The 14398-nt window shown below is 44.7% G+C and overlaps 1 protein-coding gene across 1 annotated transcript; it reads right to left on the bottom strand.

Moving 5' to 3' along the window:
- Positions 1-1240: 1240 nt before the first annotated feature.
- mxra5a (matrix-remodelling associated 5a) lies at positions 1241-12483 on the bottom strand. The gene is made up of 8 exons (XM_010778740.1): positions 12301-12483; positions 11508-11736; positions 11218-11347; positions 10403-10793; positions 6282-10247; positions 4987-5905; positions 4560-4886; positions 1241-3531 (listed from the first exon to the last, which is right to left on the bottom strand). The coding sequence occupies exons 2-8, from the start codon at positions 11696-11698 to the stop codon at positions 1941-1943; spliced, it is 7515 nt and encodes a 2504-aa protein (XP_010777042.1). The 5' UTR covers positions 11699-11736; positions 12301-12483; the 3' UTR covers positions 1241-1940.
- Between the last annotated feature and the right edge of the window lie 1915 nt (positions 12484-14398).

A 14398-nucleotide genomic window follows, 5' to 3' on the forward strand; every position in this document is an offset into this window, starting at 1 on the left:
GGAGCGGGCCCTATTCAGGTGTAGGTGGCAATCAGGAAGAATGAGCAGAAGATGAAGGGGAACCCAGGTCAGCCACGCCCAGCCAGGGAGACACAGGCAAACACAGAGAAAACAGGAGGGAACACTTTGGATTCTAACAATATGTATTATGCCGAATATTTGCCAGTGAGCATTCAAATATATTTGAAATACAAAAACTAGTACCTTTACTTTAATGAATGCAGGTTTTTTTACTTTCAACCATCAACACAGTCGGGTATTACTACGTTTACTTCAGTATTACATGTGAGTTCTTCCACCCCTAGCCTGAATCCCTTGAATACTAAGTCCCTAAGTCAGAGTGGATAAATACAGGAAAGTAACGGTGCTTTTAAACAGCGTACACATCCGGACGCGTGGCATGACTTTACACTGATGACTGTCTCTTTCAGTAATTAGAGTAATCTACAGACACACGTAAAAGGAAACAGGTGGGTGCTGCATGTGAGCGTTTCCAAAGTGAATGAAGCAGGCTCTAGGTCACAGACAGACAGCTTCATAACACAAAGAGAGGAGAGCGCTGCGAGCCATCTGGATACGCTGTCAGGCTCCTTCGGCCACAGGGGGAAAACATGCATCACTGCAGACTAATCACTTCTCACAGTGGAAAATGTGGATCTCATCAGCAAGGAGAAAAATAAAGAAAACTCCTTTTATTTTGTTCCTTCCTCAGAATTGATCAGGGCTTTCTTCCTGGTACTTTTGCTTATCTCCGGAACAGAAGTTGTAGGTGAATGCAGAAAGACAGAAAGTGCTAAAATACTAATATTTAAAAGATAATCTAACTGCTCCAACAAGAGTAAATGCAGTTTCTCAGTGTGACTCTTTCTGCTGAACTAATGAGGGATTTCCTCATGGCTCCAGAGGTTTTTTCTTTCTGGAAGACGAGACGCTGGCTGTACTCCCAGAGCGATGATCGCAAGTTTCAAATCCTCAAGAATAATGGTGACCTACTTCCTTCAGCCAGAAAGCTAAATTGAGTATTTTCACAGATTTCCTTCTGTCTTCTGCTTTCTAAGGCCAGCTGTACAAAAAACAACATTCAATGTAAGTGTATACAGTAAAAAATGTCAGTATATTTCCTAAAGTTTGTGACATTTAAAAGCATTATTCTTTGTTATGGTGAGTCTTCATTTTTCCAATATCTTCCTTCCCCTGTATCAGCAATACAAAAGTTTTTGCTTCTGACAACAAGTTTAGTCGATTCAGGTGGAGATGTTTTATTAAAATATGGGAAGGTGGCTTTGCATCACAGTCTGTCAAAGACAAATCAAATATAAATAAGGACATAGAACCTGAATCAGCATTTTTCAGAAGCAGATTCAAAGATGGTGCACACTGCTCCGAGCAGGAAACTTCAATATCACTTATTGAAATATATTTCAGGTATGGAAACAAATAGAAAATTACCGTTTATGCAAGGCACAGGATACCAACTGGAGTAAAAAATAAAAATCTTAACAAATCTTTATAGCATTATTATACATATATGTAATTAAGTTAAACAATATTTCCTAGTTAGAAAATGAAAAGTTATGCAATTCGAGCATGACATAATATGTCATTGTCAAAACCACACTGTTAGCAGTTTATGTAAAAAACAACCTGAAGTAAAAAATTACACTATCCCTATAATAGTTATTATTTTGGTCAATGACCCTATGATTCCCATTTAGTAACCGGTAAACTAGATGTGGGATATTAGTCCTATGTACCATCAACTTCTGGCTTTGACACAGCACACACTCAAAGCACCTCTGCAGGTTTTGAGTAATTCATTATTTCATCTTTGCAACAGCAGTTTACCAACATTTTGATCGTTAAAAACATAGGCTGCTTTTAACAAGGCAGTTGATTGGGCATACAGTATGAGAATGGATTACAATGATTGGTGAAGTTCATCAGAACACATTGAGAACCGTAGCTTTAGAGTCTACGCCAATGGCATTTCTAGCTGTGCATCGATAGACGCCAGCATCTCTCTGTGTGGGGTTCTGGATGATGAGGGAACCTTGGGGATGGAGGTACTTGTTTCCAAAAAGGCGTGGCTGTGCATTGACGGTCAAGCGTGTTTTATCAGGGGTTTCCCATGCAACCTCCACTCTAGGTATCCCAGTTGCTACGCAGTTCAACTGGACAGCAACTCCCTGTTTAGCGTAAGTCACAGAGGGCGGTCCGTTAGTAATTCGAGGAGGGTATGCGATTATGATCACTGATACAGAAAGCTGAGAGCTGCCGTACTCATTCGCAGCTCGGCAAACGTAGGAGCCCCGATCATAGACTGATACTTGTTTGATGGAAAGTGTCCCGTTTGGCAGGACTGCATATCGTCCGGCTCTTTGCGGCCTGTTGAGGACAACTGCACTGGGCAGTGTCCAAGAAAGTCTGAGTGGTTCGCCACTGGTTAAACAATGAAGCAGAAGTTGTTCCCCATTCACAACGCTGACAGGAGAGTTGTATCTGTTAATGATCTCTGGCTTTCTCCCCGGGGACAATGTTATTGTACGCTCCACAAGCCCTCGAGAATTACGCCCCATACAGCGGTACACGCCCGTTTCAGAAACAGATGGGTTACTGATGATTAAAGAACCGTCGGGTTGGTGGAAAAACTTGTTGACTCGAGCACCCATAGATAAAGGTGTGCCGTTCGGTAAGATCCATGTGGTGTGAGATAGTCTTAAGTCCTCAAAGGTGCAATTCAAAGTCATGGCATTGCCAACAGTCAGTGACAGGCCATCTGTTTTGGACCCTCTAGATTGTGGCCTCTCGACGACTTCCTTTACATCCAAGTTGACCACGAGCCTGACCTCCCCTCCTTCATTACGGGCGATACAAACCAGCTGCCCAGAGTCTGTTCTCTTGGCGGACCGGATTTCCAAGGTACCATTTTGGTGAACTGTCATTCTGTTGCTGTAGTATGGAGCAGGAAGGATCACATTACCCGGTAGAACCCACATGACACGAGGGGTTGGGGTCCCCTTTGCCACACAGTCCAACAGCTTCTGCTGATTCGGGACTGCAGTCACCTTGACGTCATTGGCAGTTCCTCTTAAGCCATTAATCGTTGGTGATGTCACTAGAACGTCCAGCCTGACGACTTTATTGTCTTGTCCTGCGTTGTTTCTGGACATGCAGGTGTAGTTACCTCCATCAAAACGCTGGACTCTTTGAACCACTAATGTTCCGTCATCCAGGACCTGATATTTGTCTATTGCAGGGGAGATGACTCTATGTGTAGGGGATATCCATGTGATGACTGGCTTTGGTTCCCCTTTGGTGTGACATCTCAGCGTCACGGTCTCACCGTAGAAAACCTTGACGATGTTTTGGTCTTTGTCTTGGATTTTTGGCGGAGAACTTGCCACCTTTACCTTGACTCTGACTTTCATCTCGTCTTTGCCAAGTTGGTTCTCGGCGTAGCAGGTATAATCGCCTTCTTCTGGCATGCCCACATGGTTGAAGAACAGCGTACCATTGTCAAACACCACATACCTAAATTCCAGAGAGGAAAGGGGGGGGGGGGGGAGGGATTGTTACAATTTGATGAATGTCATTGAAGACTGACAGTCCATTTTTGGGATTGTGATCAATATTATTATTACATGCAATTATTACACAAATCGTACAAAAAGGGCTCCCTTTACGTTGTTTTCCTTTTCCTAAGAATCCATATAAATGAAAGGTGGTCGTGAATTCCTTCGAATACCATAGGGTAGGTTCTGTATTTTCCACCAAAGCCATTTCTTCTGTGTTCAGTTATACGTGTCAGAAAGAAATACGTTGGGTTGCTCAACCGGAAAAGATTGACATGAAGTATTTACAGTGTGTTCCATGCGTCATTGAGGGAAACAATAAATAATGTGGACATACAAAGGAGTTTTTGTATTCTGGCAGCACATGCCAAAATTGGTTCTTGAAGTAATTTTCTGTGGACGTCGGAAGAGTCATCAATCTTAAGGTGTTGAGCTGTCACAGAACCACAGTTAGGAAATAGTTTCCAATAAGTCAAATGAACACATCAAAAGTCTTTTGGGAACAGCACTGGCCAATGGTGATTGGTCAGTTCAAGAATAAATCATTTACTGTTTAGCAACACCTTGAAGAACATCCTCCTGAATCCTTTTTCTTCATGTTTGCATTTAATGTATATTTTTCGTTATTATAGGTTATACTGTAATTCTGGTTATTCCACACACAACATGTCATAGGCGACAGACCCCTCCTTTCTGGCTTTTCCTCAGGTTTCTTTTCATTTTTACCCTGTTGAAGTTTGTCCTCATATAAAGCTAGGGGCAAGGAACAGTAGGTGTTTGCTGTATAAATTGTATAGCACCTTGCGACAAATTTCTGATTTATTATATTTGCCTTTATAAATAAAAAAGACATTTTAGAAAACATTTTAGTTGGACTGTATGAAGAGAAAACTACCATATTTACAAGTAATTCAGAACTTCTTTTACATCCTTCTTCCAATGTCCCAAAACTAAAACAATTTACTCAATAGATTAAACTCCTCCTACCTGCGGGTGCGTCCCCTGCTGACACTATCTCTCTGTTTGACCGGGTTGACCATGGTGCCGTCTGGCAGAGCCCAGCTGATCTCGGGGTTTGGGAGACCCGAGGCCACGCAGTCCACCTTCAGGTCCCCACCGTACACCACCTCCTGGCTGGACCTGTGCTGCTTCTGCTCGATCTTGGCCGGCTTGGTGAGCACGTCGGCCCGCAGCAGAACGTAGTCATCACCCATCTTGCTACGCGCCACACACAGGTAGTCCCCGCTGTCCTTGTCGGTCACAGAGTGGATGGTCAACGTGCCATTTGGGAACACCTTGATCCTGGGGTCAAAACTGCAAACATAATAGAAACAATAGTATCCAGAGGATGTTAAATGTATGCAGTTTTGAAACATTTGATTGATGTTCATTAATAAGCGTGTGCATTTGTTACCTGTACTGAGCATCCACCAGCTTATTAGAAGGGGTCCTCCAGATGATCCGGGGCTTTGGCTCTCCTTTTGCCACACAGTTGAGGAGCAGCCTCCCCCCATAGACCACATCTGTTCTCTGGGGTGATGAGAGGGTGATGCTGGCCTTTACAGAGGACAGATTTCTCTTTATGCTCAGGGTTACTGTTCTTGTGCTGGATGCCACACCGTTACTGGCTGAGCACTCATATCTCCCAGCGTTTCCCGGGCCCAGGCCCCGCATGTACAGGGTTCCATTTGGGAAGACAAGGAGGTTGCGTGCAGTGACAAACTGGGAAGCAGTGAGCTTTATGCCATCAGGTGTGGTCCAGCGAATAACAGGCTGAGGGGCACCTGTGGCCGTGCAGTGGATGTAGGCAGTGCTGCCCTCTGTGAGCGTGGTGTTCTCGTGTTGTTTCTGCTGAATCACAGGTGGCAACGCTGAGACAGAGAGGCGGACTGAGACTGTGTCAGCTCCAGCTGCACTGCTGCCAATGCACTTATAAATCCCTCTATCTGTGAGAGTGGCTTGGCTAATCCTTAAGGTTCCGTTACTGAAGACGGCCACATGCTGCTGAGGGGAAACACTGAATGGGGCAGCAGCCACGTGGACATGGTTAGGAAGTACCCATGTGACTCGAGGCGTAGGGTGCCCCTCTACCTTACACTCCACATTGACGTCCCCACCCAGCCGCACAGTGATGTCTCTGTGCCGGGGCTGCAGGACCCGCGGGGGCCGAGAAAGAACCACCATGTTGAGCAGCATCTCGTCTGTGCCGTGCTGGTTCTGGACTGTGCAGAGGTACTGGCCTCCATCCATGGGTTGTGTGTTCCTGATGGTTAATGTACCATTTGGATGGACCTCAAATCTGTGGACCCTGGTGTTCTTAGCAATACTCGCCCCTGCATGGATGAGAAGAGAGAGATTTAGATTAGATTTTCTCCCACATAGTATAACATTACAAGGTCCACGTATGTTGTCTCGGATTATCACAAATACACCTCCGCAATTCAAAAAGTCAGCAGAAGGAAGTGGAGGAGGTTTGGGGGGATTGCTCAATAACAAACATGGTACAATATATTATTTTTGTGCACTTTCAATACATTTGACTTGGTATTTTAATGAATATTTAAAATAGCATTATATTAATGATTTATTTTACTCAGTGCTTTTCACTAACTTAAAAACATCTCCTGGAGTGTAACCCTAACCCTACTAGCATCCAAGAAAACTGAACTGAAGTACATAACACACTGAGTTATAATGAGTCATACATACCACTGGCAACCTTAGTCCACGAAAGGAAGGGCATCGGATCACCCTCAGCCCCACAGGGGAGCTGAGCATCTGTTTCAGCTTCCACGGTGAAAGTCTGGAAATCGCTCTTCGTTATCTTTGGCTTCCCTCTTAGAGTAGATCCTTGTCCAGGTAGCTGGTGATTCCTGGACACATCAGGGCGGCTTGTTAGAAGTTCCTCTGTGAATGGAAGAGTTTGGATCGCAACAGTTGGGGTGGGGGTGGCACTCGGGCTGATTTTACTGCTCATTGTTATGGCCTGGGAAGTTGGATTTTCACTAACAAATGGAGCCGGTCTGTGGTAAGGTGGCTGGGTTGCAGGATGGAATTCAGATATTCTCCTGGGCTCTGAAGTGGTGACTTGTTGGTCTTGACTTTGGTCGTCTGGAATGTGGTTTATCCTGGGAGCCTCCTGAATGGTGGCCCTCAAAGCAGGATCCATTTCTCCTGTGGTAGACATGTTTGGTAGTGTGACATGCATGAACCCAGCATCAGGCCTTGAGGAAGTAGTAGAGGGAGGTTTTGGTATGACAGTACTTGGTAAAGGAAAATGATCTATGTTTTCTTTAAGATCTTGATCTACCACTGGCTCACTGATTGTGGTTTTACTTTCACTATGATTGGATATTTCAGTTACTGTAGATATATTTATAGTAACCTTTTCTTTTGCACCCTGAAAAAGCCTAAACAGTCTTGTCATCAAGCCAGTTTGAGTGTATCCAGAGGTTGTCTCAATTTCGTGTTCGATCAACAAAGCAGTTGAGGCGGATGGGGATGGCGGCAGTGAAACATGCGTGTGAATCTCTTCCAAAAGCGCATTTTCACCTTTTTCCGTGGGTGTGTTTTGATAGTCTGATTTATCCTGCTCGACATATGTTTGCGTCACTGTGTGAAAAAGCCCAGAGCTTGGCATAAGTCCGAGGTCTGCCGTAACACTGACCCTTTGTGTCTCCTCTGAGGGTTTAACAGGTGGAACAGGGCTAAGTGTAAACCTCTCCTGAGTGAGGGATGTGAGCATATCCAGGCTCTCTGAAGGAGACACACTCTCTGAGATTCTCAAGGCTGTTTGAGAACTTGTCTTTCCGTGACCCACTCCTGGAGAGACTGTTGGAAATGATGGTGCCGTTGAAGTGCTTTCGAGTGGTGGTTTGGCCATGGGTAAATTGCTGTCTTTTGTCACGGATTGAGAAGCTGGCGTTGAAGAGAGTTTAGTGGCTACCTCAGCGTCATGCCCTGAGACTTTGCCTCTTTCATGACTCAGTCTGCCTGATGACGCTGCTTGGCTAGTGCTGAATGGAACAGTGGTATTGAAACTGGCTGTTGTAACTTCTAATGGTTCTATTTTTAGCTGTGTGGACGCAGTGGTCATTACTGTTGCTAGGGGAGCTGTTGCAGGTGTGCTGGCAATAAACTTGGTGGGTTTGTTCAGCTTTTGTTTCCTTTTGTTTGGATTTCTCCGACGACCCCCATTCCTTCTCCTGGAGGATGGTTGTCGGAGACGCGGAGGAGATTGTCCTTCAGACCCCAGCCTTCCTGTTGTGAGGAGAAGAGTTGCTGAAGATACTGTTGTGAGCGTTGCTTCAGATGCAAATATTGTATCCTTTGGCTGAGTAAGCAACTGTGATGTTGCTGCAGTTGCACTGAAATATTTTCCATATTCCTCTTGGCTTGTTTCTGACTCATTTGGGTTGACCGAAGGGATAATTTGTCTTCCCCTTGAAGAGAGTTCTCTGTCATTATCAGAGCTGGAAACAACATTTGGTCTATCCATATTCCCTCTCCTCTCTGATGCCTTGGACCCATCAGCTGTTTTGACTCTGTTAACATCTGTATTTGTGCTAAGGTTCTCTGTGCGGCTGCTACTCGCAGTGTTTGTGTTAGCCTGCCAGAAAGTGACAGCGTGTGGGGGAACAGATGTGGTCTGCTGTGGAAGGAAAAATACTCCGTTTGAAGTTGTGAAGCTCATATCTTGGATTGTGTGCTGTACATTGTGTGAGAGCATTGTGTGTGGCTTTGCTGTTAATTGTATGCTGTGACTATTTGCTGTCTTATGTGCATTATGCGTGGTGTAGGGATTAGAAGTCACATGCGTGCTTTGACCTTGTGTATTCTGTTTATCCGTTTTTATTTGTGTATGTTGTGTTGGAATGTGTGTTGTGGTGAAGTAATCCTGGCCCTCCTGTTCCTGCACAAATATGGCGTCTGATGAGCCCTCAGTAACATCTTGTGTTTGTGTTGTCTGCTCGGTCGGTTTCCTCTCTGTTGTAAGCTGAACTGGAAGTGGTGTCACAGTATTATGACCTTTTCTATCCCTAATCTTAGACAAAATATCCGCCCATTTCTCTGGGTCTATTTTACTCTTTGAAATATTAACCTTCCGCCTGCTATCAACTATATTCTTCCTGTCTTCAACACGTGATCCTGTTGGTTTTCGAAGCACAGACGGCCTCCTCCACACATTCCTCGACGGGGGGACGCCCCTCCTGCCAGGGGACACACCTTCAGGAATTCTCTTTCTCAAAGGGGTCATTGGAGCCCCCACCTGAGTGACCTCAATGTCCCCTGATGCCTCCTCTGCTTCCTCTGTGGGGACTTTAATCTGAGTGTTCAGCCCCGACGCTGACTGAGGTCTTGCTGGAAACTTCCTCAAAGGCCTTATCAGCCCTTTGCGCCTGACCAGAGTGAGTTTTGTAGCCAGTGTGTCCACGCCATGTTGATTAATAGCTACACATTTATAATAACCACTGTCCAATAACTGAGTCTGTGGGATATGTAGAGTGCCGTTAGAATACACCACAGCCCTAGAGGAGTTGGCTTGGAAACTAACTATGTTGTTGTTTGGTAGAATCCATTTAACTTCAGCATCAGGGGATCCAGATGCCGTGCAAGGCAGGGAAATTGGGTTGCCTGCAAATCCCTCGATGGGTGAAATTGAGGCGTCCTCCCCCGGTGGAGGGCTTGAGGATTCCAGCACTGTCAGATGGAATGGCATGACAGCAAGGTCTCCATGAACCTTAGCAATGCAGTAATAAATTCCAGCATCTGTGTGGCTGACAGGTTTAATCACCAGCCTCCCGTCAGTGGACACAGTCAACCTGTTGTCTGGGCTGCTGTACGGGGCCTCCACCTTAGAGCCGTCTGGCAGCATCCAGTGGAGGACCTGCTGGCCAGAACTGTGCACGTTACATTGCATTTCACTTGGACTTCCCAGAATAGCACTCAACACTTCTCGGGTTGTGTTTGTTGACTCAATCATGACCCATGTTCTCCTCTGTCTCCTCACCATCTCGGCCGGCACTGTCTCTGAAAAGTCCGTGCTCAGGATCAGTTTTACCATCTTGGCTGACGATTGCAGTCTGTTCAGCTGAAGGTTTGCAGATGTCTGCATCAGCCATGCCGGCTGGGCCATCATGTTAACTTTAACACCTGTGAAGTACTGGGCATCCTGCTCAGAGTCCTGCATGTACACATAGGTTGGATGAGGGTCTTTTTTGAGCAGAACCCCCCTTTGTAAGTGGGCTGGCACATTGCTGTAGTACGCAATGAGCCTCCACAGTTGCTCATACTTTTCTCTATCCACCGGACATTCAAGATCAACGGACAAAGAGATGTTGGATGCCAGCTGGACCTGGTTGACCTGCTCCCAGCTGATCTTGGAAAGTTCTCCTGGCTCACTAATCCCGCACTCCAGGTCCACTCCATTCCCATGTTCGTCTGAAAGGCCCAGGGAGATGTTTCCAAATGGTTCCCTGAAATCCTCCGTGGTCATGACCTCACTTTCCACGTCATCGGGTGTAGAAGTCCTATGAGGAGAGCTGATGACGGGGCTGCTGCAGACCAGGTTCTCCATAGCCTGAATTTCTTTCTTCTCGAGGTGCCTGGGAGAAGAGCACATGGGACACAGTTGGCCACCAGGAAGGGCCTTGTCCTTTTTACACTTCAAGACACCTGGGGACAAAAAAACAAGCTGTCAAATAAGACCTCAAAGTAGACTTGAATTATTTTTGAATATTCTAAAATCTTCTTAATCACTTCAAAATACTTTAAACGCAAGAATAAAGGAATTTCAAAACCAATTGTAGTGCAGGAATTCTGCGTCTAACCTGGTGAGGTTTTATCCCAGCCATGGAGCCATCCCATGTTGCAGTCGCATCTCCATGGGTTCCCATGGAGATGCAGGTTCTCCAGCTGAGGCATGGTTGCTACCAGCCTGGAGGGCAGCGAGGTCAGCCCATTGTCAGACAGATATAGGTGCCTCAGAGTGGAGACGTGGAAATGGCCCATCAAAGTGAAGGTGGAGAAAGTTGCTGGGTGAAGCTGCTGAATCCTGTTGCCTTCCAGCTGCAGCATACGCAGAGAGGTGAGGCCCTGGAAGGCGTCCGGGTGGATGAACTCCAGGTGGTTGTGGTCCAGGTGTAATCTGGCTAAAGCCCACAGACCATGAAGGGTGTGTCTATTGATATCCTTCAGCTTGTTGTAGCTCATCTTCAACATCTAAACCAACAAGGAGAAGCATAGTCAGGATTAGTAATGATGGAATCATGAGCCCTTTTTAACCCTGCCAGGGCCTGGAAATAATAATTTATATAGAAAGATATTTTTGATTATTTGCATAGCCATACTAGAAACCCAATAGAACCATAGTCACAAGGATGGAAACACCCTTTTTCAAATGTGGTGATGGTAGCACTTAAGTATCACATTTTCCTGTACGTAGTTATTCTGAGGTTTTTATCCAGGTTGACACCTAAAAAGGCCATTTGGTGACTCAAAAAGTGGCTTTAGCTATGATATTATTGGCCACCAGAGCTGTAAAATACAATCATTTGGAAAAAATCAACAGAGCCCAGACTCATTGGGATTCAGTGTCTTACTAAAGTATTACTACTACCAACGTTCCTGTGCTCATCCAGTGTACCTGTAGAGAAGAGAGATCCCTGAACACTCCATTGGGCAGACTGTGGATGTCGTTCCCATGGACCATCAGGAGCTCCAGCTTCCTCAGACCAGCCAGCGATTTGTCTGTAATCTTATTAATGCTGTTGAACCTGAACAGAACCAGAGTGGGCGGTGTTATAAACATTCATGAGACACAATGATCCTGAATTGGCATGCCATAAAACGAAATCCCCTTGCATTAAGAGTGTAATCCAGTCACTGATGGTATAGCAGAATAACAGACAGGCTGAAAATGCAAACTTCACTGACCCCAGGTTCACTCGTTCCACGTGTTTGGACACAGCGGCTGGGATGCTGAGGAGGGAGCGGAAGGTGCAGTGGAGCTCAGCGGGCTGGGGGCAGGAGCAGGGCCGGGGGCAGGGCACTGAGGCCGCAGGGGGCCACATCACCATCAGCAGCACAGTGTAGACAAGGCACAGGGCGGCGGGGTCCATCTTCATTTAGAGAGGAGTAGTCACTGCAGCTGCCCGTGTGATAACTATAACAGTGGTAAACATGACACATGCAGTTAGTACTATTATTTATACTATTATTATTTTTATATTAATAATGAGAATAACCATGGAAAGAGGGGGCAATTAAGAATATATAAGACAATAACTGTAATACATGACTTATTTAAGATGCAGTGTACCAGATTACATCTACAAACCAATGTTGCTCTCAAAAATGTCTTTTTAGGAAATAAAGGCAATAAAGAATGTATATAGAATAATGGAATAACGTTTTTTTAATATTTAAATGTAATTGGAGATCGTGTTTGAATAACACTTTTTTCCAGGAAAGAAAGGCAATAAATATAAAGCAAAAAAGTCTTGTTAGGATAAAACTTTAATTTGAATGTCTTAACATTATAGATGTCAGAAGAAATCCCTCAGAGGGCTTGAACGCTTATCCGAGTTTGGCTCTTGTTTTGTGGGTAACTCTGTCCCCGCATGCATGGATGAACTGCGGTAAACGCACTGCACTGCAGCGTGTGTTGAGCCTAAGTGCTCCGTAAATATTAAAAAACTTCACTGCAAAAAGATATAAATGCTCTTACCTTAAAATCGTGATATCCTCTCTTGAGGGAACTCCTGGTATTCCATTTGGCTACAGTCCTGAAAGCGCACTACAAAAAGTTGGTGTTGCAAAATGTGTAATGCCGTGCAGAGCAGAAACCGAAAACAGATTTGGATATAAAGCTTAAGGAAAAGTTTGTCTCACTCCTCAATGCCCCTCGTGCTCTGCGGACCTCAGTGAGGACAGAGTGAAGGCTGCTCCGGCGCGCGTGCTGAGGAGGCGCAACAGGAGGAGCCAGGAGTTCCTTGAGAGGATGGAGAGAGTCTAGTGGATGGTCTCCATGAAGAATATGATACTGTAATACATACAAACAAGCTGTTGTCCGGTTGCAGTCCGGGAAGAAGAGAGTGAAGTCAGGAGGGCACACAACATATATAGTAAACCATTAACATGTCCGTGTGGGAACAGTAGCCCCAACGGGGGAGGGGGGGAGGGGAGGGGGGGGAGGGAGTGTGTGGGAGAGAAAAAGGGAACACAGGGATGTTAGCCTCTGCAGACCATTTACATGCACACAAACCACACTGCATTTATTCCCCCAAATAAATGGTCTTTATTTAAAGATAAACAGACAAATATATCAGTGTTTGTAGCACTGTGCCACAATTCTCTCATAAACTGTGTGGTCAACATTAAACTGCTGCCTGTGGAGAGGGGGGAGGCTGGGGGGTAAAAGGTATCAAAGCCCTTTCATTAACACTGACTCACGCACAGCATGCAGTCTAGACACACACCCATTGGAAAAAGCGTGCACAGACAAACACACAGGACAACAATGGGCCTCACATCAAGAAGCTGATAGCCGGCAGGTGGGCTGGGAGGGCAGGCACACACACACACACACACACACACACACACACACACACACACACACACACACACACACACACACACACACACACACACACACACACACACAGCCAGGGTCGTGCCCATAGCTCATGCTTTCCGTTTAACCCAAAGGCATGCAGTGACTTCATGATTTATTTTCAATATGTATGCTTTCAGGATTAAATTTGACTTTTATAACCCTTTACAACTAGCAGCTAAAAGAAAATTGTACTCCAAGGAAAAATAGTAGATTGCAGTTTCAATAAACTAACATGATCAGACATAAATAACCAAAACAGCATTAAAAGATACAATAAATATAAATTAAAATGAATTAATTTAATCAAAGAGCTAGTGGTTTATGTAAATCATATTCTTATTTTATATTATTTTAATATCATTTACAGAATTTCCATTAATAGCCTATCAATGGAGCAGGATATAAAAGGCACATCTGTCAGAAAAGCTTTTATGAGTCATTGTGTTACAGCAATTAGAGAGAGAGCAGCAAATGGATGTGTAATTATAGAAGAAAGTCATGATGATTATCATGCAAGTGCCCCCCCCCCTTGACAAGCTGTCAATCACACAGAGATGCATGGGTATACAGCTGTGCAGTCATCAAAAATAAAGACATTTGTTCTGCCATAATCATAAATGTTATTGTGCAGTGAACGGATCTATTAAACTGGAAGTCATACATGATGTCAGTGGAGGTTTTTCCTGATAAAAAACTATTTGCCTTGGTCCATGTTTCATCTTTACAACAAGGGATTCCTTCCATGATGCTCGGCCTGTGATGAGACGTTCATGGACCGCAGGCATTTGCTTCGATGGCTAAAAGACCATACAGCTTCAGACCCCATCTATAAAAACTGAGAGAAAAACGCTGCAGTTGGAACATTCTATCAACAGAGGAAGTGGTGGCTGTAATGTGGTCTCTCTTATCATGCTTTATTATTCTCCAGTAATTACTCTGTATTTATGTTGAATTCAACATGAATGATCCCCCATTAGAATAAACAAGTCTTTTCACCAAGTTGAAAAATAACACTCCCTTATTCTGTTACAGCACCCGACAGTGGCCTAAATTCCAAATCATCTTCCACGCTTGCTGCTTATGTTTTAAAACTAACCTGTGAGTTATGACATCAGGAATTTGGTGTTACTGCTCTGTAGGACCTGTACAAATCTTCAATTGGTGTTAGTCCAATCATAATACATTCCAGATTATCTCCAAACAGTCATAT

This window comes from Notothenia coriiceps, unplaced genomic scaffold (genome assembly GCF_000735185.1).
Source record: "Notothenia coriiceps isolate Sejong01 unplaced genomic scaffold, NC01 NC01_scaffold00019360, whole genome shotgun sequence".
NCBI classification, from domain to species: Eukaryota; Metazoa; Chordata; class Actinopteri; order Perciformes; family Nototheniidae; genus Notothenia; species Notothenia coriiceps.

What these genes read in the sequence shown, in the direction of transcription:
- mxra5a (XM_010778740.1), bottom strand. Translation starts at nt 11,698, where the DNA reads ATGAAGATGGACCCCGCCGCCCTGTGCCTTGTCTACACTGTGCTGCTG. An exon ending in GTGGACTAAGGTTGCCAGTG is followed by an intron (nt 5,906 to 6,281) that starts GTATGTATGACT and finishes TCATCCATGCAG; the next exon opens with GGGCGAGTATTGCTAAGAAC. An exon ending in AGCAGGGGACGCACCCGCAG is followed by an intron (nt 3,532 to 4,559) that starts GTAGGAGGAGTT and finishes TCTGGAATTTAG; the next exon opens with GTATGTGGTGTTTGACAATG.